General features: G+C 39.4%; 1 protein-coding gene and 1 pseudogene across 1 annotated transcript; both read left to right on the top strand.

Moving 5' to 3' along the window:
* On the top strand, nt 1-3,200 carry LOC105716427 (actin, cytoplasmic 1-like; annotated as a pseudogene).
* Nucleotides 3,201-11,452: 8,252 nt separating this feature from the next.
* Nucleotides 11,453-27,298, top strand: RTRAF (RNA transcription, translation and transport factor). The gene is made up of 8 exons (XM_012451053.2): nt 11,453-11,591; nt 13,111-13,235; nt 15,905-16,004; nt 20,864-20,950; nt 22,346-22,434; nt 24,435-24,503; nt 26,805-26,853; nt 26,969-27,298. Exons 1-8 carry the CDS (start codon nt 11,531-11,533, stop codon nt 27,121-27,123), a joined length of 735 nt encoding a protein of 244 aa, XP_012306476.1. The 5' UTR covers nt 11,453-11,530; the 3' UTR covers nt 27,124-27,298.
* Nucleotides 27,299-27,346: the final 48 nt, after the last annotated feature.

The following is a 27,346-nucleotide window of genomic DNA, read 5'->3' on the forward strand; positions in this document are numbered from 1 at the left end:
ATGGATGATGATATCGCGGCACTCGTTGTTGACAAGGGCTCCAGTATGTGCAAGGATGGCTTCGTGGGCGACGACGCTCCCCGGGCCATCTTCCCCTCTATCGTGGGGCGTTCCAGGCACCAGGGCATGATGGTGAGCATGGGTCAGAAGGACTCCCACGTGGGTGACAAGGCCCAGAGCAAGAGAGGCATTCTGACCCTGAAGTACCCCATCGAGCTCGGCACTGTCACCAGCTGGGACGACATGGAGAAGATTTGGCACCACACTTTCTACAATGAGCTGCATGTGGCTCCTGAGGAGAACCCCGTGCTGCTTACTAAGGCCCCCCTGAACCCCAAGGCCAACAGTGAGATGACCCAGATCATGTTTGAGACCTTCAACACCCCAGCCATGTACGTGGCCATCCAGGCCGTGCTGTCCTTGTATGCCTCTGGCCTTACCACTGGCACCGTGATGGACTCTGGTGATGAGGTCACCCACACTGTGCCCATCTATGAGGGGTATGCCCTCCCCCACGCCATCCTGTGTCTGGACCTGGCTGGCTGGGACCTGACTGACTACCTCATGAAGATCCTCACCGAGCACGGCTACAGCTTCACTACCATGGCTGAGTGGGAAATCGTGCGTGACATCAAGGAGTAGCTGTGCTAAGTCGCCCTGGACTTCCAGCAGGAGATGGCCACAGCGGCCTCCAGCTCCTGCCTGGAGAAGAGCTATGAGCTGCCTGAAGGCCAGGTCATCAGCATTGGCAACGAGCAGTTCCGCTGCCCTGAGCCGCTCTTCCAGCCTGCTTTCCTGGGCATGGAATCTTGTGGCATCCACGAAACTACCTTCAACTCCATCATGAAATGTGAGGTGGACATCAGCAAAGACCTGTACGCCCACACAGTGCTGTCTGGCGGCACCACCATGTACCCTGGCATTGCCGACAGGATGCAGAAGGAGATCACTGCCCTGGCGCCCAGCACGATGAAGATCAAGATCGTTGCTCCTCCCGAGTGCAAGTACTCCGTGTGGATCGGCAGCTCCAGCCCGGCCTCGCTGTCCAGCTTCCAGCAGGTGTGGATCAGCAAGCAGGAGTAAGACGAGTCCGGCCCTTCCATCATCCACCACAGATGCTTCCAGGCAGACTATGACTTAGTTGTGGTGCACCCTTTCTTGACAAAACCTAACTTGCGCAGAAAACAAGGTGAGATTGGCATGGCTTTATTTGTTTTTTGGTTGGGTTTGGTTTTTTTTTTTTTTTTCTTTTTTGGCTTGACTCAGGATTTAAAAACTGGAACAGTGAAGATGACAGCAGTCAGTTAGAGCAAGCATCCCCCAAGGTTCTACAATGTGGCCAAGGGCTTGATTGTACATTGTTCTTTTTTTTAAAGTCATTCCAAATATGGTGAGATGCATTGTTATGGGAAGTTCCTTGCCCTCCCAAAAGCCACCGCACTTCTCTCTAAGGAGAATGGCCCAGTCCTCTCCCAAGTCCACACAGAAGCTTTTGTTGTAAATTATGGAATGAAAAAATTTTTTAAATTTAGCCTTAATACTTTTTTTATTTTGTTTTATTTTGAAAGATTTTAGCCTCAGTGGCTACCCCTTTTTTGTCCCTCAACTTGAGATGTATGAAGGCTTTTGGTCTCCCTGGGAGTGAGTGGAGGCAGCCAGCGCTTACCTGTACACTGACTTGAGACCAGTTGAATAAAATGCACACCTTAAACATGAAAAAAAAATACGATTGTGACATAATCGTTTAGGATTGGTGGACGCAGCAAGGGAATGCGAATCTAGGAATGTAAACTGTTGATGGCTTGAGACTTTTCAGAAAGTTCTCCTATGAAGCATAAAGATTTACAACTTGGCTTTTCCAGGGCAAAGTCTCTGGACTAGTAAAGTTGTGGTCCTGAAGGTGATGGGATAATAAATGGCTGGGTAGGGTTTTCAGCCTCAGAGGATGGTGACTGTCATCTAGGAGGCCCAGTGTGAAGGATGTGAGCATAGCCATTGCCCCAGTGACTTAGGACAAAATGTTGGGCCTGCTCTGGGCTTCCAGCTTTGTTAGGGGTGACTGGAAGTGTGTTTATACCTCTTTCAGTGTGTTTGGACACGGGAACTCTGCAGTTATAAGGTAGCCTACTAGGAAAAGGGTTGATCTTTCTAGGCGGCTACAATTCTGGTTTGACATGAGCATCTGTGTTAGACTGGAAGGTGCCAAGGTGAATGAGAGACAGATCCTTGGGATCCTGCCCCTACTGGGGAGGAGCTCTGCAGAGGCCCACGTTAGAGAGCTACAGAAGGTGCACAGTGGACAGTGCCCAGGCTTGGTTGGATGTGGAGAAAAGTCAGGGAAACCTGCCCATGGTTGATGTCAAAACTGAGATTCAAAGGGTGATAGGAACTCACTAGGCTGGGAAAGGATCAAGGGAAATGCAAGAGAACCAGGGGGTTTATTGTGGAGGGTGAGGTGTTAAGTTTTGGCCACGTTGGCTGTGAGGTGCAGAGAATGGGGCTGCCCCAGAAATGCAAAATTGGAGCTTCTCTGAGAGGTGGGGATTGAACAAGGGGGTTTAGGCTTCACTGGCAGGGACAAAGAGGAAGGCATGGAAAATCCCTGGAAAAGCTAAAATCACCAAAGGAAAGAGCATAAATCAAGAGTAGAGACAGACACCCCCTGGGGAAAACTGTGATGCTTATGCTGCAGCATCAGTGGTTCAAGAAAGCTGGCCAGCTTCAACCTTCCTATGCCTCTCCCTCCAGGGCCAGAGGTTGTCAGAGGAGCCAGAAAACTATCTTGGGACATAAGCCTGTCCCAACATCTCGGGGCCACCTGCCCAGTGGAGAGGGCCATGGACAACACGAGGTATGTGCTTGGGAAAAGAAGGAAAAGAACTCCCCCACCTCACAGGGTGGGACCAAGGAGGACAGAGAAGGTAATTAGTTTTTGTGGAGCAGAAGATTTGGCCTATTTCTTACTCTGAATTTAGTCAACTCAATGCCTGAAAGGTTGGGAAACAGGAGTGGGAAAGAAATCGTTCCAAATGAAGGCTGCCTCTCGGGGGATCCTGCTGTGCAGGCTGCAGGAAAAGCAGGGGTGTGCCTGGGCTGTTGCTCAGGTCTCAGGGGTTGAGCAGAAACAAAGAATGGTCCTGAAGGGGGACAGGGCAGAGCAGCGGCCCAGGACCGGGCCCAAGTTAGGAATTCATGTGTAGAAAAGGTTAGGACAAGGAAACCCACGACGTTCTCTGTGACAGCTGTTCTCAATCTTGAGCACATCAGAGTCAGCTGTAGGGCTTGTTAAAACACAGACTGCTGGCCCAACCCTCGGGTTTCAGATTCAGTAAGTCTGGGCTGGGGCTGGGGAATGTGCAGTTCTAACGAGTCCCCGGTGATGCTGTTGCTGCCAATCCAGGGACCAGCATTGAAAACCGTCGGTCTATGAGATCCCCAAAAGGGGTTGCTATGGTTTGAACATCCTCCAGAAGTTCATGTGTCAAAAACATGGTCTCCAATGCTGCAGTGCAGAGAGGTGGATCCGCGTTTGCCATCTTTTAGGTAGGCAGGTGAGGCTGAGCTGCCCAGCTTCACAGGCCACACTGTGGCAGAGAATCAGTGTCCCCTGGGCTCCTGAGGCCATAGAGTTCTTGTCACTTGGATGGTGTGGGAGCAGTGAGATTTTCCTGTATGACTAAGAGCAGCATAACCCTGACATAGAAAATCTATAAACCTGTGCACCAACAACCAAAGAGTGGACAGAGATGAGAATGGCCCAGGGGATGCCAGTGTGGGTCAGCAAGGACATGGAAGTGCTCTGCTAACTATCACCCATTCCTTGGCATGTCAGAAGTGCCCCCAAATTTAGATGCAACCCTTGAAAAAGGAGATCATAATGGATTCATCACAAATTGACAGTGATTTAACTTCTAAATTATGTGAAAAGAAGTTCAAAGCGGAAATTAGGTTCACATGTATGGTCTGTTTTGTATCAGTTCTTCAGCAATGGCTGGAATGAACCACCTAGGAGAGACTTTACTTCACTGCCCATCTCCAGGAGATCCATACTTTTTTAAAAACCAAATTCCAACTCTTTTCCAAATGTGAGGAAAGGGTGTGAAAATGGCAGCAGCTTTAGAAACATACTGCACTGAGCTTTAAGTCTAAGGCTGCCAGAAATTTGGGCTCATTGGGGAAATAGCTCAAACCCTCATTAACAATCTAAATTATTTATTCCTACCTAGTCATTAGTGGGACCAATGAGGTCAGGTCCCAGTTTCCACCAGTGCCACCAGGGAAACTCTACATGATTACAGCTGGAAAGGGAAGGATGAGTGAGATTTCTTTTCCCTGGCATTTGCTAACACCCACACCCAGCACTGAATATTAGATACCGAGCACTAAATTCCCAGGAGGCTGCTGCTCTTATTCGCCAGAGCTAAAGTAGGAATGACCCAGCAAACATGAAAAATAAAGAGAAACGAAGTGTTCAAGTAGAAATTGTTATAAAGAGCAAAATTTTTCCCTTTATTATCGAACCTCAATAGAGTAGCACATTTATGATATTTTCCAGGGAGATTTTTAAAAGAAAAGATGTATAAAGAAACTATCGTGCTTTTTCTGAGCCTAGGACAGGAATTGAGGCCAGAATCTCACTGGAAAATCAAAAAATCTCTTTGAGTTAAAAGTCACAGTGGTGGAGCTGGGAAGTATATGTCTTCTCTGCTAGCAGCTATATTCCTCCCTTTCTTTCTCATGTGCTCTTTCTCTCAGGCTTAGAATTTATTTTTCTATAATTGAAAAATGATCCTAGTGACTGTTCAGCTCTTCCAGCAATGCTAAGTAGTAAACAGGAGGTATGAAGGTAAGTCTCAATCACCCACAATAATGGCTGGAAAGAGAGTAATTTGCAACAGATAATCCCCCGCATCCATTATGCTACACCAGACAATGCAACAACTTCTGACATTCACCGGTTGCCACTCACCTCATCACTGCAATGGCTTCCTAAACTGGTCTCCTAGCTTCTCACTCTCCACCAGCTCCATTCATTCTCCACACAGTAGCCAGGATCTTACAACCCAAGCCACAGCTTGTCACTCCCGTTTAAAACCTTCAGTGGCCTCCTGGTACACATGGAATAAAGTCCATACTCCACACCATGGCCTTCCTCCTCACTTAACATCAATACCCCCAGCTCCTGGCTAACAGCCCTCCTACTGCCCTGATCTTCCTTCAGCTCCACAGAAGCAAACCCTTCCCAACAAAGGGCCTTTTTGCTCATGCTTTGCCCTTTCCCTCATTGGGAAATCTAGGAACAGCTCATATTTTATCGCTGGCTTAGATGTCACCTCCTAGATGAGGCCTTCTCTGACGACCCTGTCTAATGTAGGTCCCTTTGTGTTGATCTCTGTCTCCTTTGCCTTGTTGTGTTCCTGTTGGTCTGTAAGCTCCATGAAGGAGAGGATCATGTCTTTCTTCATCATTATATCCCAAGTGTCCACCATGGTACATATTACATGCTGAATGAATGAATGAATGAATGTTCACCACCCTCACTCTTTACCCAGGTCTGACATCCTCCTTACCTGACTCATTGTGAGCTACCTAGGCCTTTAGATGTTGATATAGTTTGGATGTTGTTCCTGCCCAAGTCTCACATTGAATTGTAATCTTCAATGTTGGAGGTAGGGTCTGATGGAATGCCACTGAATCATGGGGGCAAATTTCTCATGGATGGTTTAGCACTATCCCCTTGGTCCTGTCCTCATGATAGCGGAGTGAGTTCTCATGAGATCAGGTCATTTAAATGTGGTGGCACTTCCCCCACGCCCGCCTTGCTCCTGTTCTGGCCATGTGACATGCCTGCTCCCACTTCCCCTTCTGCCGTGATTGTAAGTTTCCTGAGGCCTAGCAAATACCAGAAGCCTAGCAAATATCAGCCATCATGCTTCCGGTACATGCCAAACTGTGAGCTAACTAAGCCTTCTTTCTTTATAAATTACCAAGTCTTGGCTATTTTTTAATAGCAATGTGCAAGTGGCCTAATACATATGTCATGAACACAAAATACTTGTGTCAGATTTTGAAGTAGAAGATGGAATATCTTGTATTCTCCATCAAAACAGACTTTTATTTAAAATGTTCACAAGTCTGAAAGCCATGGCAGGCTTAGGGCAAATCTGTAGGAGTTCACCATCCCCTGCCTCCTCTACAGCTTGCAGTTTGAACTCAGTGCTGTGGTTTTAGAACCCTGGCAAGTCTGAACCTAAAGTAAAGCCTGCTGTTTGGCACGCAGCTGTCAAGACAATGCTGTCTACAAGTTGGTCAAAGGATTTTTGGGGAACAAGATTTCCCAGCCCTCTAAGGTCCCTGCAGTAGTACCCCCTGTCTGATTCCTAGATCTTGGAGAAAGACCAGTTCTCAAGAATTTGAAAGAAAGGAAAAGGTCAGGCTTTTGTGGACCTCTCAGCAACTCTGCCTGGGGGGTCACTGAGGTGCTAGGGAAAGGAATATGCAGGGGAGATTTGTAAAGTAGATGATCTAAATTTGACTCTATGCTGGTCAATATCATATGCTATCATAACCTTTGCCTTATTCATTACCTGCTTTCAAACATTCAGAGGTGGCTTTTCTGTAACTTTTGGGAGAAGAATCCACATAATCCTATCATCCAAATGTTGATCCCTGTTGCTCTGCCCCCAACCCTGCCTCCCTAAACCCTCTCCTCTCCATCTTTTGGGACACTGCATATTCCTTGTTCTCTTAATCCTTCCAACCACTTTTCCCATATTCTATGACTCTTCCTCCTACTTCTTCTTGAATATGAATACTGGGTTTTCCCAAGATGAAGTCTTCAGTCCTCTTTTCTTTCCCTGTCTTCTCAGGGCGCTCACTATAATGGTTTCTAACTACAGCTTTATGCTGATGACTCCCCGGTGGACATCTCATCCACTCACTCACATTCATTCCTGACATTTCAGCAGTGATTAGGGGCTATACCTACCAGGACTTCAAATTCAACAGGTCCAGAAGGTAATTCTTCAGCTTCCGCAGACTGGTTCCCTTCTACTGGTGCTCCTGTTTCTATGCAAGAATTCACTGCCATCACATCTCTGATAGGTGACCTTCCGGAAGTCCCCTTTAAGCCATGCACCTCCTTCTCATCTTATGTTGAGTCCCACCAAGTCCATGGATCATCTCTTTTATTTCTCTCTGGAATCTGTCCTCATGTTAGAGCTATTAAGTTGTAAGTTACAAAACCCCAACCAAATCTGGCTCAAGTACAAAAAAATACTTTATTGGATCACATCTCAGAAAAGTTGCATCTAGCCCCCTACCAGACATTTTTGGGAATGGTCTGTCTCTGCCTCTTGGCTGTATTTTCCTCTGTGTTGTTTTCACTGTTTGACAAGTGTTTCCTCTGAGGTATTAGATGTGGAAGATGAATGCTTTATGTTCTCTGTATGACAACATAAATTTCCATTCATTCCTATTCCTTTTCCACCAATAAAATTGGGCTCTACTGCCCTGCCATTTTGCTTTTAATGCTAACCTATGATATTCCAGAGCCTGATGTTAAAAAGAAGCACATTTTCATATTTAACATAAAGAGTCTCAGAAAGAGATGAAGGAGATGTTCTCTCATCAGGAGGCTTCCCCAGGGAGAGAGACCTTTCTGCATTATACAACTTGTCCCAAAAATTCTGATTTCATGGGATGTTCAATTGATAACATTCACTGGAATATTTTTGTACACTATAGAGACATTTGTGGCTATTCCTAATTATTATCAACTTGTTCTGTTCACTGTCTTTGGAAGACTAATTTGAACAAAGGTTTCTAGTAAAACAGCTAAGACTTTAAAAGATGTTACAAGTTGTAAAACTGTCCTTCAAAGAGCAACTTGTACCTCTGATTGGTTGCCTTTCTTGATAACGTGTTGCCCTGGCAATACTGTTGAAATGGCCACCTCCACATTTCCGAAACCATACATGCCCTTGCAAATATTTTAGGTTTTGTGAGTCACGTGGTCTCTGTTGCATTTATTCAACTCTGCCCTTGTAGCACCAAAGCAGCCAGTTAGCAAATGGGCATAGCTGTGTTCCAATACAACTTTATTCATGAACACTGAAATTTGAATTTGATATAGCTTTCCCATGTCATAAATATTCTTCTTTTGATTTTCCAACCATTTAAAAATATGAAAACCATTCTTATCTTGCTTTTTCACTGAGTACTCTATCTAGAAATCTCTTTCCCCAGATATTTGTGTTAGGTAAGATATTTCCTTACCTCCTTCTAGCCTTTCCTTACGCATCACTGTCTCAATGAGGCCTAACCTGACCATCTTGTCTAAAACTGCAACACCCATTATATCCTACTTTTCCCAGGATCCCACTCCTATTTCTTACCCCCTTACCTTGTTATGATTTTCCTATAGTGCTTAGAAGCTTCTGAATAGTAATTATTTGTGATTGTACTGTTTGTCTTCCCTTGCCCAATGATAAGCTCCCTGAGGTCAGGGATTGTTGTGTTTAAGTTCTCAGATGCCTCCAAAATACCTACAAGATTGCCTGGCATGTAACTGTCACTCTAAACACTTTATTGAACAATTCAACAGATGAACTAATGGCCTATCAAACCTCTGATGAACCATTAGATTGGAGTTCAGGTCATTTGATAATAAAAGTTGGTTTCCAGATCCTTCTACCAAAAAGACACATGCATCCTAATGTTCGTCGCAGCACTATTCACAATAGCAAAGACATGGAATCAACCTAGATGCCCATCAAAAGCTGAATGGATAAAGAAAATATGGTACATATATCCCATGGAATACTATGCAGCCATAAAAAGAACAAATATTATGTCCAAATTTGCAGCAATATGGATGCAGCTGAAGGCCATTATCCTAAGCAAATTAATGTAGGAACAGAAAACCAAATACCACATGTTCTCACTTATAAGTGGGAGCTAAACACGAGGTACTCAGGAAAACACACCAAAAAAGATGGTTTTCTTTTCTTGAAGTACACAGAGAGCTTGGTCTTTATAAATGGAATTGTGTAAGATTTACTTTCTGTTGGACACTTCATTCACAATAGGCCAAGGAACTCCTTCAAATTCAGAGAATAAAAAAGATAACTGGGTTTTAAAATAAAAAATAGATTAATATTTATAATGTGTTATACTTATTTTCCAAAATTTGGTTTATCCCATGCCCCAGTATGATGGGTCCCTTTAGCATTCTACATCATCTGAATCTCCCTCTAACCTCCCCACTCCTGGTGGTGGCCAGAGCTGATGACCAGGGACAGTCTTAAGTTGCTGACAATTGGGACCCTGAAGTAGAGAGACTAGGGCAGGAGCAAACAACTTCATATTTTGCATTGAAAGGTCAATTTCCAAAAAAAAAAAATTGGTAAGTTTTTTCTTATTTTTTAAAAAGAAATTCATTGTCTGCAATTGCATTTCTCCCCCTTTTAATTTATTATTTATATGTAAGTATTAGTTTTCCTTCCTTGATTGGTTCATTTTTTTCATTTTTTGGTTAGTACTTCATTAATTATACAACTAGCATGTACCACAATATGAGATTATAGCTGCATCTTTGATCAAATTTTGTTGGAAATGAGACACTCTTGAACTGGTTTTCTTGATTCACTCGATAAGCAACTTAATTGGAAAATATAGATTGTCTTATTGTGCCCCCTTAAAACTAAAACCGTTTTCTGGCCTCTATACTTCTTTTTATTATTATTATTTTTGAGATGAGGTCTTGCATGTTGCCCAGGTTGGCATGATCATGGCTCACTCCAGCCTCAACCTTGCAGGCTGAAGCGATCCTCTCCCCCTTAGCCTCCTGAGTAGCTGGGTCCACAGGCACACACCAGCATGCCCAGCTAATTTTGTTGTTGTTGTTGTTGTTCTTGTTGTTGTTGTTGTAGAGACAAGGTCTCACTATGTCACCTAGGCTGGTCTCAAACTCCTGGGCTTGAACTATCCTCCTATCTCAGCTTCCCAAACTGCTGGAACTACAGGCATGAGCCACTGCACCTGGCCTGTACTTCTTTGTAGTACACTTTGTACTTCTTGTAATTCACTTATCCCTTTCTAACTCTAGATTACAAGTATTTATTTACACATCTATGTTTGTTATTATACTTAAATTTACTGAAAATAGAGACTGTAGCTTAGTCATTTGTATGCTCCACAGATCCTAAGTGTTTAATTAAAATCTGTTGAAATGAAATGAAATGAAACATACATAGTTGGTTTACCCCCAAGAATTTAAATAACTTCCCTTAGCTTGCCATGACTTTTCCTAATCAGACCCCTGCCTTTGTCGGTAGCCTTATCAGCTGTCATTGCCTCCCACCCTCCAGCCTCTATAAGCTCTAGTCCCTCTGGGTCATGCTGTTGATCATTTCTTGCCTTTATACATCCTCTTCCCTCAAACTAGTTTACTCTTTTGACTGCATGGTGAATGCCTCCCCATCTTCAAGACGTAGTTTATACTTACCTGTCTATTGTTTCCCTCACTAGCCTTTTAAACTCCATGAAAGTAGGGGCCTGGTCTGTCTTGTTCACTGCTCTCTCTCCACTGCCTGAAAACCAAGTAGAGAATGGATCAGGAAAGATCTTAAATACAATAAAGAGTTTTGATTGTTTCTGGGAAGCAAACAGGAACTACTAAAACATAAGCAGAGAAAGTTATGGACAGGTTTTTGCTTTAGAAAATCTCTCTCATTGCTGTGTGGGGGAATGGTTTGAAGAAGGCAGGACTGGCCCTAAGAAATCAGTTAGATAATTAGAGTAAGCAAAAGTGATGACGGTCTTTTTTGTGGCTGTTATCAGTGGGGTCTGGAAAGAGGTGAGGGATTTGAGAGTTAGGAGAGACAGAACGAATTGATGACCTACAGGATGCTGTGACTTAGTGGGAGGGGGAGTGAGGGACGATCTTAGTTTCAGATTTCACTCTGGTTGAGGATATCTGGAACTATCGCGTCGTATTAACAGTTGTATGTTTACCTGTGGATCACTCCCAACTAGTCTAAAAACATCTTACTACAGGGACCTGGCTTTGTAGTCTTTGTATTGCCAGTGTTAGAAGAGCACCTGTTATGTGGGAGGAGTAATGAATGAATGCACTCAAAACGCTAAACAGTAATTCTGTAATCCAACGGAAGGTACAGCGAATACCAAAAGCCTACATATACTACTCTCTGTATGTTACAGCAACAAAGAAAGGAAAGCGGCTTCCCGGTGGTTTTCTGCCTATTGTACAACCAGGAAGCTGACAATAAAGTTTGTTTGAGCGTCGACGTCCGCCGACGTAGCCCCGCCTCTTCAGCTGGAGCCGCGATTGGTAGGCATTTGCTGGCGGCCGCTGCTCTTAAGCCACGATTGGCGAAGGCCGCCGTCATTTCAGAGCGTCCGGCGCCAGCCCGCCCTCTCGCCGCGTAGCCGGTGTCTGCGCCGCCCGCTCCACCTCGCTTCTCCCCTCCCGGCCGAGGCCCGGGGGTCAGAGCGAGAAGCGGGGACCATGTTCCGACGCAAGCTGACGGCTCTGGACTACCACAACCCCTCTGGCTTCAACTGCAAAGGTGAGGCGGCGGCCTCGGGCCGGCCGTGTGTCCCGGACCCGGGCGGTGGTCCCTGCCTCAGTGCCGCTCCCCGACCTCCCCGCCGGGACCCTCGGCGGCCTTGTCTCAGCCGGGGGCCTGTCTCGGCATTGTGACTTTCTGTACTTGCTTAACTCCTGTCTCGGCATCGTCACTTTCTGCACTTGCTTAACTCCTAACACCACGCAACTATCTTCTCAGCACACAAAAGGGAGAGCATTCGTCTTTCTCATTCACCATTCAACTCTATGGTTCCCCGGGTAATTAGGCGATACCTTGAGCACCTGCTAATTGTGAGCCAGCTCGGCGCTGGCTTCTGAGGAAGGTGCTGAGTAACTTGAAGACTAGTTCACTGCCTGCCAGGAGTCAAGGGGTCAGGGGGTGCAAGGGGTGGAAGCAGTCAGATCCCACTGAACAGTTTGAGACCAAGACGGTACACAATGAAATCAAAACCGATCACAGTGGGAGAGTAAGCGCGTGTAGTAACGGGCTAATTGTGTTGTGTGGTCTTCCAAAAAAGTTAGTAACAGATGAGTGGGGAGGTTGAATTGGAAATACAAAGGTGTTTGGGATTTTACAGCATTAGAATTTTAAAAAGTAGTTACGTTGCTACTCACGGTAACTCAGCAACTGCCCACCACTACCCATTTACTTTTTATAGTTCTGGCCTGTGGTAGATAAGTAAGTTTGAAAGTGATCAAGTATTACTTGTGATACTCAAGGAAGCTTGAATTTGACTCACAAATTGAAAATTTCTAAGCAGGATTACAGTGTTTTGTTGATCTCCTGTAGAAGCATATCAAATTATAATCTGTTGTTTTTTTACTTTAACAAAAAAGGATCAGTGACAATAGAGCCTAGGTCTGGATTGCAGTCGTTGAGTCTCCATGTTCTTATTTGTAAAATAGGGTATTACCTACCTCAAAAGAAGTAAGGGGAGGATTAAACAAAATAATGTATGCACTTAATGCGCAGTTAACATTACGTGACAACAGTAGTCACTTAATTTCTTGTACTTATTTGTTATGTTATTTATTTGACTTTATTACTTTGCTATAAATTTAACCTTGCCCCCTCTCCCCTTACTGCCCTCAAAGGAACTGGAATATTAATATCTAACTCTTACATAGCAAAACTGTGTGCCAGGAACTGTTTTTATCCATATTTATTTTATTTAATCTTCATAACAAACTCTGTGAGGTAAGTTCTATTATCACCCTCATTTTGCAGCTGAAGAATCGGAGGCACTGAAAATGTAGGTGATTATCCCAAGTTCACACAACTACTAAGTATTTGAACCCAGAATTTGAATTCTGGCCAAGATTTGAACAGATCATTGTTAATTTGTGACTCTAGAATCTGTACTTTGACCTCCTCCTTCTGGTTCAATTAATTTAGTATTTTGAGGTTAAGGAAATTCCACAAGAACATATGTCTGTGGAGAAGGAGGTATTTTATGTAGTGCTTCTAGTTATTTATGTGATTTTTTTTTTTATTGCAGATGAAACAGAATTTAGAAACTTCATTGTTTGGCTTGAAGACCAGAAAATCAGACACTACAAGATTGAAGACCGAGGTAATTTAAGAAACATCCACAGCAGTGATTGGCCCAAGTTCTTTGAAAAGGTAAAGAATTAGGAAGTAAAGTAAAAGTACAGAGAGCTTGTCTGAAAATCATATGAAGATGAGCTTAAAATTACTTTCTTAAGATAAAAATGATAATGATCGTGTTAGGAAAGCTGGATTTCAGGGATTTTGCTATTTTCTTACTATGTTTCTTTTGCTTTTAGAGCAAATTATTTTACGGCTTCCTACCAAGCTTTCAGTATTAGATATAAATAGTTTTCTCTAGAAACATGACATTTCTTAAATAATAATATAAATATTTCACTTTCCTTTAATGGCCCAAATCAGAATTTTTGTTAAACTGAAAATGGAGCAATAATACACTTACAGTGCTATTTCTTATATTGAAGACATTGGCCAGGTGTGGGTGGCTGAAGTGGCAGATCGTATGAGCTCAGGAGTTCCAAGACCGGCCTGGGCAACATGACAAAACCCTGCCTCTACAAGAAAATAGAAAAGTTAGCTGGGTGTGCTGGCATGCGCTTGTAGTGTCAGCTAATTAGGAGGCTGTAGTAGGAGGATCAGCTGCACCTGGGGAGATCGAGGCTGTGGTGAGCAATGATTAGAACCCTGCGCTCTAGCTTGGGCAACAGAGTGACAACTTGTCTCAATAAAAAAGAAAAAAAAAAAGACATTGACATGCTTGAAAACTAAGATTGTCATGTTTATACTTATATTTAACATAGATATCCGTTGTTGTATACTAGAGAAATAGTCCTTAAAACATCTCTGGTATATCATATTTTTGTGCCTCGAATAATTTTCCCATTGATTTAGTAACTTTTTGCATAAAAAAGAATCAGAAAAAATCCTTTCACAGTGTCATTACTTACATTAAACATTTTCATCAGTTATATTACTTTGATGAGTGAGATATTTTTCTTGAAAAATATGAAAAAGGCTAAGTTTTTGATTTGCTAGAACAATGTGATTAGGTACTTTCTCCATAGAATCAATGATTTTATAAATTAGGGATTGTATAAATTACCTCAGCGTTAATAACCTTTCCGTGTCTCAATTTTCTCATCATTAAGTGAGGGTAACAGTGGTACCTATCTCATAGCTGTGGCTCTGTTGTTCATGAGTGACTTCATGGAAGTGCCTGGTGCTTACCAAGTGTGGTATGCTTCCTACTGCCAATGCCTCTGTACTGCTACTGTTAATACTACTGTATGCTTTTTCTTTGCTCTTAGAAAATATTTTTAAATTTTTCAGTGGGCTTCTTAACACTTGGAAATAAATTTTTAGGATTTTATTTTGTTTATATTACATTTTATGATCTGTTCATGTTACAAGACAATACAGAATTCTACATGTAGAAGGGTATTTGGAGATTATAAAAAATTTTCTCGGCTGGGCGCCGTGGCTCACACCTATAATCCCAGCAATTTGGGAAGCTGAGATGGGTGGGTCGCCTGAGGTCAGGAGTTCAAGACCAGCCTAGTCATTGTGACGAAACCCTGTCTCTACTAAAAACACAAAATTAGCCAGGCATGGAGGCGCATGCCTGTGATCCCAGCTACTAAGGAGGCTGAAGCAGGAGACTCGCTTGAACCCAGGAGGCAGAGGTTGCAATGAGCCAAGATTGTGCCATTGCACTAGAGCCTGGGCAACAGAGCAGGACTCTGTCTCAAATATATATATATATAGGGGTGTGTGTGTGTGTGTGTGTGTGTGTGTGTGTATGTTTGTTTGTGCATTTCTGATGTGAAATACCTGGAATGATTAGGTAAAATGACTTAAACATATCAGAACTTACCTAAGCAGTTATTATCCTTCAAGTTGGTTTCTTCAGAATGGTGATGTCATTGTTAAAGCATATTTGAAACTTCCCTTTTGGAATTGCTTTTAAATCATGAGTTACATTGTTTAAATACCTTTAGTATTGACAGTTTTTTAATACTTTGAAGGTAGATATGCCTTTTGGATTATAACCAAATCTTGTGAGTTGAAGGGATAAGATTTTTGGTTAGAAAATTTGTTATGACTAAAAGGTACTGATTCATTAATTATCCCTGAAAGGATTTTTACAAAGTTCCAGCAGTTTTGACTGATAACATCGTGCTAGAATTAGGTTTTAAGCTCTTGAGAGACTAATTTGAAGGACAACATTTATATTATTATAATATTATAATAATGTTATATACAATGTTGAATATAATACTATTCAACATTTATTTGAATGTACAGGTTCTGACATTTAGTTAAAATACTTGGTTACACCCTACATGCATGTTGCATGGCTACTCTTTGCAGTGGCATTTCCGTAGTATGAAAATTAAGGTTTAGATAATGATTTATTGTATATCCTTTTTAAAGGTACCCTTTTTAGTTAATTGCTCTGTGTATTTTGAGACTAGGAATCAGAAAGCTTAGATTCTAGTCCCAGGTGTGAGTCCTGTATCCCTTGGTAAGTGTCAGTCTCTCTAGGCCTCAGCTTTCTCATCTATAAAATGAGGAAGTTGTTGTATTCTATTTTTTTTCTGAAGATGGTACACGTAAATGTTCCCTTCTGTTGGGTTATATAATTGCATCTAAAGTGTAATAATATAAATGTTGTTAAAATATTGTTAGAGATCCAAACTAAGGTCTCTTTATACTCTACCATTCTTTCTTCTGTGACTTTATGGTAATAATGAAACTGGTGGTTTTTTTCTTCCCCCTCACAGTATCTCAGAGATGTTAACTGTCCTTTCAAGATTCAAGAGCGACAAGAAGCCATTGACTGGCTTCTTGGTTTAGCTGTTAGACTTGAATACGGAGATAATGGTACGTTTTGTGGGGAATGTTTATTTTAAAGAGGAAAGATGGGAAAGGCAGTGTGAAAATGTAGGGAACTTACCAGTTTGTTTTGTCTAATACTATTTTACCTTTGTTCATTCTTATCACAAGTTGAAAGCACTTTTACTGTCTTTCATTTGTGTTTATATATTTCTTTTAGAATTTGGAAATGGTGCACTTTGGAGAAGGCTAATTGACTGTCTTCTCACAAAGTAACACCACTTTGATAATATGGTCTACACCTTAGCCTTTCAAATTAAATTGTTGTTAGTGTGTCAGAATTGATGGGACTTTGAAGTGTTGTTGCAGCAGGTCATTTCTCAAGAGACTGAAACATGTCTAATGCTAATGTACATTAATACTCTATAGGCCAGAATATGTTACTTATGCTTTTGTCTTATCAGATACTTCTATGGTTGGAAGCTTCTGAATATTAGTACATATAGTGAAAACAATATTCCATTAAACTTGTGTTTCGTCCCATTAGACCATTTCATTTTTAAAGGCCTGCCAACATCTAAATGCAAGATTTCATTATCTTATCTTACCTCCATCCTCTGCATTTTGTGTTTTTCAGTTAGTTCCAGTCCTTTTGATTACTTATTTGGAAGCCTTTTTATATCTTTGGCTTATCCCTTTCCCTTCATCCTGCCTACACTGACCTTTCCTCGTGCTTGTTGTGTCTTCATTCCCATTGGCATAATCCTAATTTAGGCTTTTGTCACTTTCTGCCAAGAGTATTGTAATATCTCCCATTAATGTCACCTTTTCTTAACTGCATGGCCAACCAAGCTAACTTTCTGAAACATAAATCTGTTTTAGGCTGCCACTTACTCCTTGTTTCCGAAGAACAGTTCCAGTTACATATTCATGTTAATAAACATCATACATATTCATAAACACTAATTTCCCATTTTCTACAAAAAGAATTTTAAGCTCCAACCTGGTAGTTAATGATGACTGATACTCAACCAGTATTCACATCTTGACATCCCAGCCAAATTAGAATAATACTGTTTCCTGTTTATATCCCTTTTCCCCCCTCAGTTTCTTTGTTCACACTTTTCCCTTGGCAAATATACCATTTCATTCTCTCTCTTCACATCTAAATCCTAACCATCTTTTTAAAGATCCATCTCATATGCTGCTTTTGTCTTAGCAGCAGTATTATTTCCCTCTGAACTTCCATAGCTTTTAACTCTGTACCTTTTAAGTCATTGACCACTTTCCATTTTGCTTCTATGTCTTACTTGTCCCAGTAATTTGTAAGCTGATATTCAGCTTTGTTTCCTACATGGTATCTCTATTAGCTTCCAATTGATGCTGTAACAAATTACTACAAACTCAGGGACTAAAAACACAATTTATTATTTTAGAGTGAGAAGGCCAACATTAGATGTTGAAGGTTAATGGATTATAAAAATGGAACAAACAGAATATGAGTAAAATAGATAGAGATGTAAGAATTTATTTGGGACCAACCAAAAAACACTTTTGATAAGCAAATTGGCTTATATACAATTCCTACCAATCTAGAGCAGGGTAAAGACCTTGTTAAAGGCCCTAGGAATCAATTTATACTACACCAAAGCTCGGTTAAGTGACATTAACTCACTGGGTTAATGTCAAGTGGTCAGCAAGCCTGGTTCCTTTTGGAGGCTTTTTCAGGGGAATCTGTTCCTTTGCTTTTTTACCTTCTAGAGGCTGCCTGGATTCCTTGACTCTGGCCCCTTCCTCCATCTTCAAGTCTAGCAGCATAGCATTTTCCAGTCTCTTTTTGACTCCGCTTCCATTGTCATAACTTTGTCTCTGGCTCTGATCCTCCTGGGCCCACCTGGATAATCCAGAATAAATCCCCCATCTCAAGATCCTTAATTTTATCATATTTGCAAATGTTGCCATATAAGATAACACATACACAGGTTCTGAGGATTGGACATGGACATCTTGGTGGGGTAGAGGTCAGTATTGTGTGTCACAGTACCTGACATAGTTTCTTGCACACAACAAGTGCTTGTCAGTTTCAGTAATTGTGTGTGAATACAGTCTATGTGAGTGCTTAAATACACTGATTTGGAGCATCAGCCAGTTTTTTGCTGGTGCATCAGACTTAAATTTCAGAAGCCTTATGGCAAAAATCTTAAAGAAAGCTCTAATTTGAGACTTAGTTTACTTTTCTATACAGTTTCAAAAAAAAAAAACAACCTTTTCTTCCTTTAGAAAATAAATGTATTCATACACCTTGTGGCTTTGGTGTAGTATTAATTGATTTCTAGGGCCTTTAACAAGGTCTTTTTATCTACCCTGCTCTGTATTGGTAGGAACTGTATATGAGCCAATTTGTAGCTTATCAAAAGTGTTTTTCAGTTATTGCCAAATAAATTCTTACGTCTCTGTTTATTTGTTTTATTCTGTTTGTTCCATTTTTATAATCCATTAACCTTCAGTGGTAGATGCATATGGTTTTATATACCTATTTCTCAGTAATAGCATGTTCTTTTAATGAATAAAAGAAGCTTGTGTGTGAAGTGTAAATTTTTCAGTATTGAAAAAGGAAGTTAACATATAGTTGAAGGTGAATGGTATCAAAAGTGTATTAAAAGTCAATTAGAAAACAAGTTTCATTTATTTAGAATTGCAAGAACAGACTTGAAAATTGGTCAAATACTGTCTCTAATCAGTAGGAGGCGCTGATGTTCTTTTGTGGTTTTACATTGATATGTTGCCTCCTTGACTTTTAGGTTACTTATTTTAAAATTTGCTGAAACTGTTGTGAGTTTTTATTATTTGTGCTCTACTATTTTTTTTTGAAGCCTTTTGGTGGCTTGTCAGTCAACGTTATTGATAACTGAAATTTTTTAAATACAAAATTTCAGATGTATAGAGAAATTACAAAACAGTGCAAAGAATTTTCATATACCTCAAGTCTACAAATTCAACATTTTACCTCATTTGCTTCATCCTTCTCTCTACCCAGACACACACATCATTTTTTTCTAAACCATGTTAGTAAGTTGTAGATTTCTTTTTAGTCTGAAACACTTTAAAGTGCATTTCCTAAAAATAACTTTGTCTTATATAACCACAGTACAATGATCAAAATCAGGAAGTTATCTTTGATATACTACTGTTATCTCTAGATGCTGTGCACATTTTACCAAGCCCCCACTTCTCCCGGCAGAAAAAAACCCAGAGCAATCCTGGATTATGCATTGCTTTTAGTTGTTACATCTCTTTTAGTATCTTATAATCTGGAACAGTTCCTGTCTTTATTTGTGCTTCATGAAACTGACATTTATTTTGTCTCTCAGTTTGGATTTATATGATGTTTCCTTATGATTAGATTTGGGGTTTATACTTTTGTTAGGAAAAACACAGAAGTGATGTGTTCTTTTTAGTGCATCATATTAGGAGGTAAGTGATAGTGATATGTCACATTACTAGTTATGTCACTTTGATCGCTGGGTTACGGTTTCTCCACCATAAAGTTTACTGTTTTCCTCTTTGTAATATATCTTGTGGGGAGGTACTTTGAGACTATCAATTACGTTTTTGCTCCTCAAATTTCCCCCACTAGTTTTAGCAACCATATGATGATTCTTGCCTGAATCATTTATTATGTTGATTATCAACAAGAGGTGTTTTTCTACTCATCATTTTTTCTACATTGTTTGTTGGGTTTCTCCTGTAAGCTTTCCCATCTCTAATCTTTCCCATCTCTAATTTAGTTGTTTGTTTAAATCAGTGTAGATACATGGATTCTTATTTTACTCAATGGATTTATAATCTTTTCTGTCCATCACATATTCTGCTGTTTATACTGTTCCAGATGTGGCCCCTGGGAGCCTTTTGAACTCCAACTTAAATTTAATGCTTTTACTTTTTCCTCGTTTCGTTAACAGATCACATAAGCACTCTATAGCCTAAGACGCCATTTTGAACATTGTTTAGTGAATTATTAATAACTGTTTTTATTTGTGAACTTAAGTATAATTTTTCAAATGAAAATAAAAGCTACCTTTGGAATTCTGAATATCACATTTTCATGAAATAAGTTTGAGGTTTATATATGATGGTGTATTTGATGTGTTGATTTTTTTGTAACGCAAGGTTTTTGGATTTTATATACAGCATTCAAAAGAAGATATTGGGGGGGGGGGAGTGTGATTTTTAATGAGTTTGTATTTAATCTTATGTAACCTATACTTAACCCTCCTCCCGTTCTTCTACCTCAAATTTCAGAGGAAGCTGTAAAAACAGATTTTTTTCCTTTCTAAAATTTACATGTTTGAAATGATCGCCTTCAGAAATGTTAATGAAAAGAGATTTGTGTCACATAGTCCAGTAATTGCTTTAGCTTAATTGAAAAGATGGTTACATTGTCTTTTTACATTTTCTATAGTAAAAATTAAGTTTGATTGGATGGGTTATTTATGCCTACACAGGTTGAGCATCAATCCTAAATGCTCCAAAATCCAAAACTTTTTGACCACTGACATGAGGACACAAGTAGAAATTTCCACACATAAGTACTTAACGCAGACATTGTTTCATGCACAAAATTATTAAAAATACTCTATGAAATTACTCAGGTTATGTGTGTAAGTTGTATATTGAACATGAAAATGAATTTTGTGTTTAGACTTTGGTCCCATCCCCAAGATACCACATTTTATATATGCAGATAATCCAAAGTCTAGAAAAATTAAAAATTGGAAATTATTGGCATTTGCATAAGGAGTAGTCAACCTGTAATCAGTTTAGCTCAGTTAAATTTGGTAAATAGCAGTAGTCATTTTACCTTAGGTTGAAGTTCTTACAAATTATATTTTTGCCTATTTTTATAGCTGAAAAATACAAGGACTTAGTACCTGATAATGCAAAAACTGCTGACAATGCAACTAAAAATGCAGAACCATTGATCAATTTGGATGGTGAGTATATAAATGCATAACATTGAACATCAATATTTTTGGTTGCTTAAGTGTTTTTTACTTTGAAGAATGAAGTCCACGTTTACTTGGTTTTAGTAAATTAAGAAGGATCCATGCAGACAGCATTTATGTTGACATTTTATTCTCTATAATGTTTTTATAGTGTGCTTTCTCCTTCCCCTTGCATTTGAACATCTGAATGTTAATTTGATTTGCTTCTAGAAATTTGGGGTTTTAATTTGTATTTAATCATTTAATTGTTTACCTTTTTGAATGTATAAATTTCTTTTAATCCAGTGACTATGAGACAAGTGGTAAAATTTTCCATTAAGTCTCAGATGTCTTTGAGTAATTTCTCTTTTTAAAAGTATGAAGAATCTAATTACCTAGATTATGATATGTTAAATATTCCTTCACTGGCTAATTCATTGTGACCTCTAATTTAGGAGGTAACCCTTTTTTTTTTTTTTTTTTGAGACAGAGTTTCGCTCTTGTTACCCAGGCTGGAGTGCAATGGCGCGATCTTGGCTCACCACAACCTCCACCTCCTGGGTTCAGGCAATTCTCCTGCCTCAGCCTCCCAAGTAGCTGGGACTACAGGCACACGCCACCATGTCCAGCTAATTTTTTGTATTTTTAGTAGAGACGGGGTTTCACCATGTTGACCAGGATAGTCTCTATCTCTTGACCTCGTGATCCACCCGCCTTGGCCTCCCAAAGGAAGTAACTCTTTTGAATGAGTGAGGCTCCTAGACACTCCTGGGCGGCTGCTTAGAGAAAAAGGTTTTGGGAAAACTATCCATTGAGGGGATCTATGTATTAAAATTAACAGCCTTGGGAAGAAATGTTAATTAAAAGTGCTACATAAATTATTAGCCTTGCAGAATAAGTTACAGGACAAACCTAATGTGAGTTAAATTAGTCATTTATTGAATTATTCAAGTTGGCTGATGAAATACAGATGCTCCTTGAATGATGATGAGATCATGTCCCAAAGTCGAAAATATCGTAAGTCAAAAATTCATGTAATACCCCGAAAGACCCATTGTAAAGTTGAAAAAGGAAACTGGAAGCACTGTAAGTTCAGATTTTCCTCATCTTGCACTAGGGTTACATCCCACTGAATTCATTCTAAGGTCAAAAGCTTGTAAGTCCAACCATCCTAAGTTGGGGACCGTCTCATATAGTCATAGGAAAACCATTTTATCTTTTACCAATTTATTTAATTGTTGATAGTCTGCAGGGCTTCATTTTTTATCTTGTGAGTAGCAGTTTTAAAAACTAAGAGATTTGTTGTTACCGAAAAGTGAAAAATGTTTTTGTATGTCCACAAATATGTCTGTAATTATACATTTGCAGAGTTGTAAGTTTTTCTTTATTTTTAATCTTCTATAGTAAATAATCCTGATTTTAAGGCTGGTGTGATGGCTTTGGCTAACCTGCTTCAGATTCAACGTCATGATGATTACCTGGTAATGCTTAAGGTCAGCTTCATGTTCTTGATTCTTGACAGAAACTGCATGTAGATAAATGTCTTTGTTTTCTAAATATTAACTATTGATATTAAAATTATGATCGAATGACTAAAATACAGTAGAAGAATGTGGGATATAAAACAGATTGCATGGTTTTATCTAATTTAGATTGTCTGTTTTGTGCCTGCCACTATGCTAAATCCTTTGCAAAGATGTTCTCATTCAATCTTGCCAACAGTCCTAGAGACAAATGCTAATATCTATTTAAAAATATATATGATATGAAGAAACTGAGACTTAATGAGGATAGGTAAATATGTGTAAAATGACAGAGCCAGGATTTTGAGCACTGTAACTCTGTGGTCCATTCTTTTTCCCACATTACCCTACTTCTGTTTAGTTAGTCCTTTTAATGATTCATGGTCTGTATTCATTAAGATGGTGAAAAATGCCAAATGAGTAATGGTGAATTTGGTCAAAAATATATATAACTCCAAAATCTCTTTGAGAAATGAATGTTTCTGACCCCCATCCTACATAGGCCACTCAGTTTATAACTATACTTCAGGGAGCCCAGTAATCTGAAAGAGGTCTCTTGTTTCTGAGAGAAATCATAAACTTCAAAAGATTTATTCCTAGTAATCATGCAAGTACAGTGGTGTGGATCAGGGGAGTGGTACTTAAGATACCAGACTTGGAAATTATTTTAGAAATTATTACTGATTTTACAAGAGATTAAAAGCTAGACCTTGTGCATGTAAACTACTTTGTGATAAGTTGAATCATTAAATTTCACTCTACCCAGAAGAGATTAAGCCATAACTTAACATGCTTTTTAGATTTTTATGTACTAAATATCAGTTTTGACAAGACTATTGTATTCCTAAGTTATTAAAATTTTCTATACTGTATCTGAATGTTAACTTGGATTTTCTCAAAACAGATTGCATGCCAAAAGACAAAAATGTTTGTAGTGAAATTTAGCTATTTCAAAGGCCTGTTCTTTATTCAGACAATTACGTTAATTGCCTTGGAACAGTTCTACAGTGATCATGTCAGCTTTAACCATAAAGTAAGTGAGAGGAGAATCAGATAATGGATAGCGTATTTGGGGTGCTTTTGTTAGACTTCAAAACCCAAGGGGATAAAGTATAAATCAGCTACAATAAAAAGCTATAAAATTCTAGTCCTAGCTGCACATTGGTTCCTTTTGAGTTATTTTAAGAGGCATTCAAACAGTAACATAATGTGGAAAACATCTTAGTACATTTGTCAAGTACAAGAATCAGTATATTAACTATTCGGCAACCAGACTATTTAATATGTTTGCAGTCGCTGTTAAACATTGTTTGAATTCTCTTTTTCAAAGATAGCATTTGGTTTTTTTATTTAAAGTTTTCACACTTATTTTTGAGTTGTAACTGTCATCTAATTAAAATTCCATTTAAAAAAAATTTGATTTTTAAGTGTGTATGGATATTTGCATGCATGCATGCCATAATGAAATGCCTTGGTGATTAAAACCACCAACAGTGTCCTTTGAAAGGTAAGAAAATATTTTACTAGAGTGAAGTGATAAAAGCAAAGTGTAAGACAGTATGCATGATCTGCTACCCTTTGTGTCAAAAATGTGTATTCGTGCATAAGCATGCTCATCATTTCACAGTTTTAGTGTGAGCGTACATAAGAATCTGTAGGGGATCGCAGGGCTAGGAAGGAGACCTACTTTTTGCCATATGTCCTGCTGTATTTAATAGGCACATGCATTACCTATTCAAAAATAGTTTTAATTGTTGCAAGCATCACTCAACATTATTAAAATACTAGAAGTGTGAAAGGTACATTATATTAGTGGTTTGGTTTTTTATTTTTAATTTATTGGAGAGTTTATTAATGAACTAGGTAATTCTGACTTCATCAAATTGAGCATCCTTATTCTCTAGGCTCGTAGAAGAAAGGATGACAGGTAGACAACCTATAAAAAGTGAAACTGTTTTTGGGTTTCTTAGGCAATTCGAATTTTGGTTCAGGAGCGCCTGACACAGGATGCAGTTGCTAAGGCAAATCAAACAAAAGAGGTATGTTTCTATAAATCCTAAATAAGTTGTTAATGAACATTTCTTCTGCTATTGCCATGATTTTGAACTTTGCATGTATCTGTTTCAGATATCCATTCTACATAAACAGCTTAGAGAAAGCATAGCTTACTTCAGTACTTTGTAAAGCAAATTGAATGTATTCTGTGGCTGGGGGGTCATTTTTGAGTGAAAAACAAACTTCACCTTCATCTCACTTTGTACCTTAGAAAGCTACAAGTAGCTCATCCACAGTCCATAAATTGTGCTTGTGGCCTGTTGAAGTTTATTTAAAAGTATTTACCCTTAAGAAACTTACTTGATTATTTTGACTCATGCTGGAGAAGAAGGAACACACTTCACTACAAATTAGGTTTTTTTTTTCCATCTAAATTCTATTCTTGTTCTTATTTCTTCAGAGTAAATTATTGTTTTATTCAATTTTCTTGCATAAAACATGAGAAAGTAATTTGGCTAAGGTCACCTAGTTGGTAAGTGATTGAGCTCAGGCGACTAGTCTGATTTGAGAGCCTGTGCTCTTATGGTAGATGGGAACAAGGGTCCATGTGTGGATCTCAGCATTAGCTTGTCAATCTGCCCAAGTGAAGGGATAGGGGGTTTTGTTGGAGTGTAAGGTTCAAGGTACAGATGACTGAAATGATATCTTTCAGTCCTACTTTGTAGGCTGAGAAAGCTGTATCATGTGACTACCTTCCCCTTAAAATACATGCTTCTGGAATATTTTTAGATTATATCAGAAATCGAAATATGCCTAAAGTTTCATTGGCTGTGCAGCAGTGGAGAGACTGTCCTCCAGTATCTGATAACACCTCCCTCCTGCAGCAACGAGGTTGTAGTGAATGCCCTGGGCACAACTGTTTTTTGTCCTCCCTGCACCCTTCCGCCTTCTCCCAACGTGTTTTGTCCTCCAACCCCTTTAGGCAGGCCCAGAAGTGTTAAAAGGTTACTAATGCCAGGGCAGTATTTCTGAAAGACACTGTTTTCTTTTAAAGGTTCTTATTGGCTCATTATGTATGAATCGGGCCACTGGAAGTTGCATTACATATCAGCTTATGTCACCCACACCATAGAACAGACAGTAAATTGTTCTCTTGTAATAAAGTCATTCATTCATTCATTCAGCAAAACTATGTCTGCTTTGGAAGGCAGTGTAAATAAAGGCCTAGCCAAATCTCTTTACTCTTGTTTGAAAGTAAAATTTAGTTTTATTTTTAATGCTCCAAATCTTAATCTTGGTGTCGTCTCAAAAGACAGTAGCCTCTAATTTAGTGGCATTCTTATAGTTTAGTGTACTTGTAACCATTCATAAACTAGTATTTGAGGCATGTGGTAGTTTTTAGGGGTAGCTGTTCTTGGTGGTCTCTTGGCAGACAAAGGAAAAAAAGCAAGCCTCTGGTACTAGATGAACATATAAAGCCATTCAGTACAATTCTGCTCTTTAATTTTGCTCACTGTGCTTTCTTGCCCATTGGTTTCTTCCTTTACATGGAGCCGAGGTAGATTTACCTTACTAGATAAGGCAAGAATTAAGCAGTGATTAAAGCATTTGAATGGTAACAGGTTTTAACATTGAAAGTACGGGTAGTGTGTTTTTTTTATTGGCAGTGATTTTATATAATCAGCAGGGAGTACAGACTGATTGTCTTCATTTTAAATATTTGTTTCTGTGAAGTTTGGCATCACAAAATGGTATCATCATAGTCACCATCTTTAGTATGTGCATAGGTGCTGAGTGGTTTAGTTTTTCTTCATTTTCCTAGACTGTTTCAAAGAAACTTCCAAGTCAGCTCTTGAAAGTTAAATTATACATAATCTTGGTAAAACACCATGCTGGCTGAAAAAGTGGTTACATTTTAGATAGGTTTGTACAGTTTCTAAAGACAAATTAATGTGCTCAGAAATGGAAAACAGTATGAGGTACTCTTTTTGCCCTGTATACTGTTGCTTACTGTAGCCAAAATAAGATAGTAACAGCCCCGCTCATATTGTCTTTCTCAGCAGTAATGACAAGGCACTGCTGCAGCAGTAAAGATATAGTGTTTGTATGCCAGGTCTAAAGGATTGGATAAGCTATAGAGCCTCCTGGTACATTTAAAGGTAACTTTTTCCCCTAACTCATTGAAATAGGGAAAACTCACTGATCACAAGGCAAATCTAAACAAAACTCCTAGTTCCCTTGCTCGTGCAGCTAAAAGAGGTTAAACACTGGAATAGGTAGGTACGTTTCAGTTTTAGTTGAGAAAAGAATGTTATTGGTAACCGTATTCTTTTTTGTTTTTTAAGGGCTTGCCTGTTGCTTTAGACAAACATATTCTTGGTTTTGACACGGGGGGTAAGTGATTGATTTTAAATTCAAACTATTTTTTTTAGACTGAATACTTGAGGAAAATTAATGCCTTAAATGCAAAAATTATGTATTGAAGCAGTGTTCTTTTCTCATAAAACAGATGCAGTTCTTAATGAAGCTGCTCAAATTCTGCGATTGCTGCATATAGAAGAGCTCAGAGAGCTACAGACAAAAATCAATGAAGCCATAGTAGCTGTTCAGGCAATAATTGCTGATCCAAAGACAGACCACAGACTGGGAAAAGTTGGAAGATGAACGCTTCAGGACTTCTGCTTCTCACCTACTTAGTACAGTTGGGAACCATGTACACTTCTGGCATGTTTGGAAATCAAAATGTCACATTCTCGGGGGAGGAAGCCCAGAAAATTGGGTATGTTCTAGAGATTTACCACCATTGCTTTTTTCTTTAATAAAGTTTAGGAAAGTAGAATTTTTATTATGTACTGTATGTTTACATAAATCTTCTTTCTCCTTTGTG

This window comes from Aotus nancymaae, unplaced genomic scaffold (assembly GCF_030222135.1).
Source record: "Aotus nancymaae isolate 86718 unplaced genomic scaffold, 86718_ANA_hifiasm-v0.15.2.pri h1tg000062l, whole genome shotgun sequence".
Classification (NCBI taxonomy): domain Eukaryota; kingdom Metazoa; phylum Chordata; class Mammalia; order Primates; family Aotidae; genus Aotus; species Aotus nancymaae.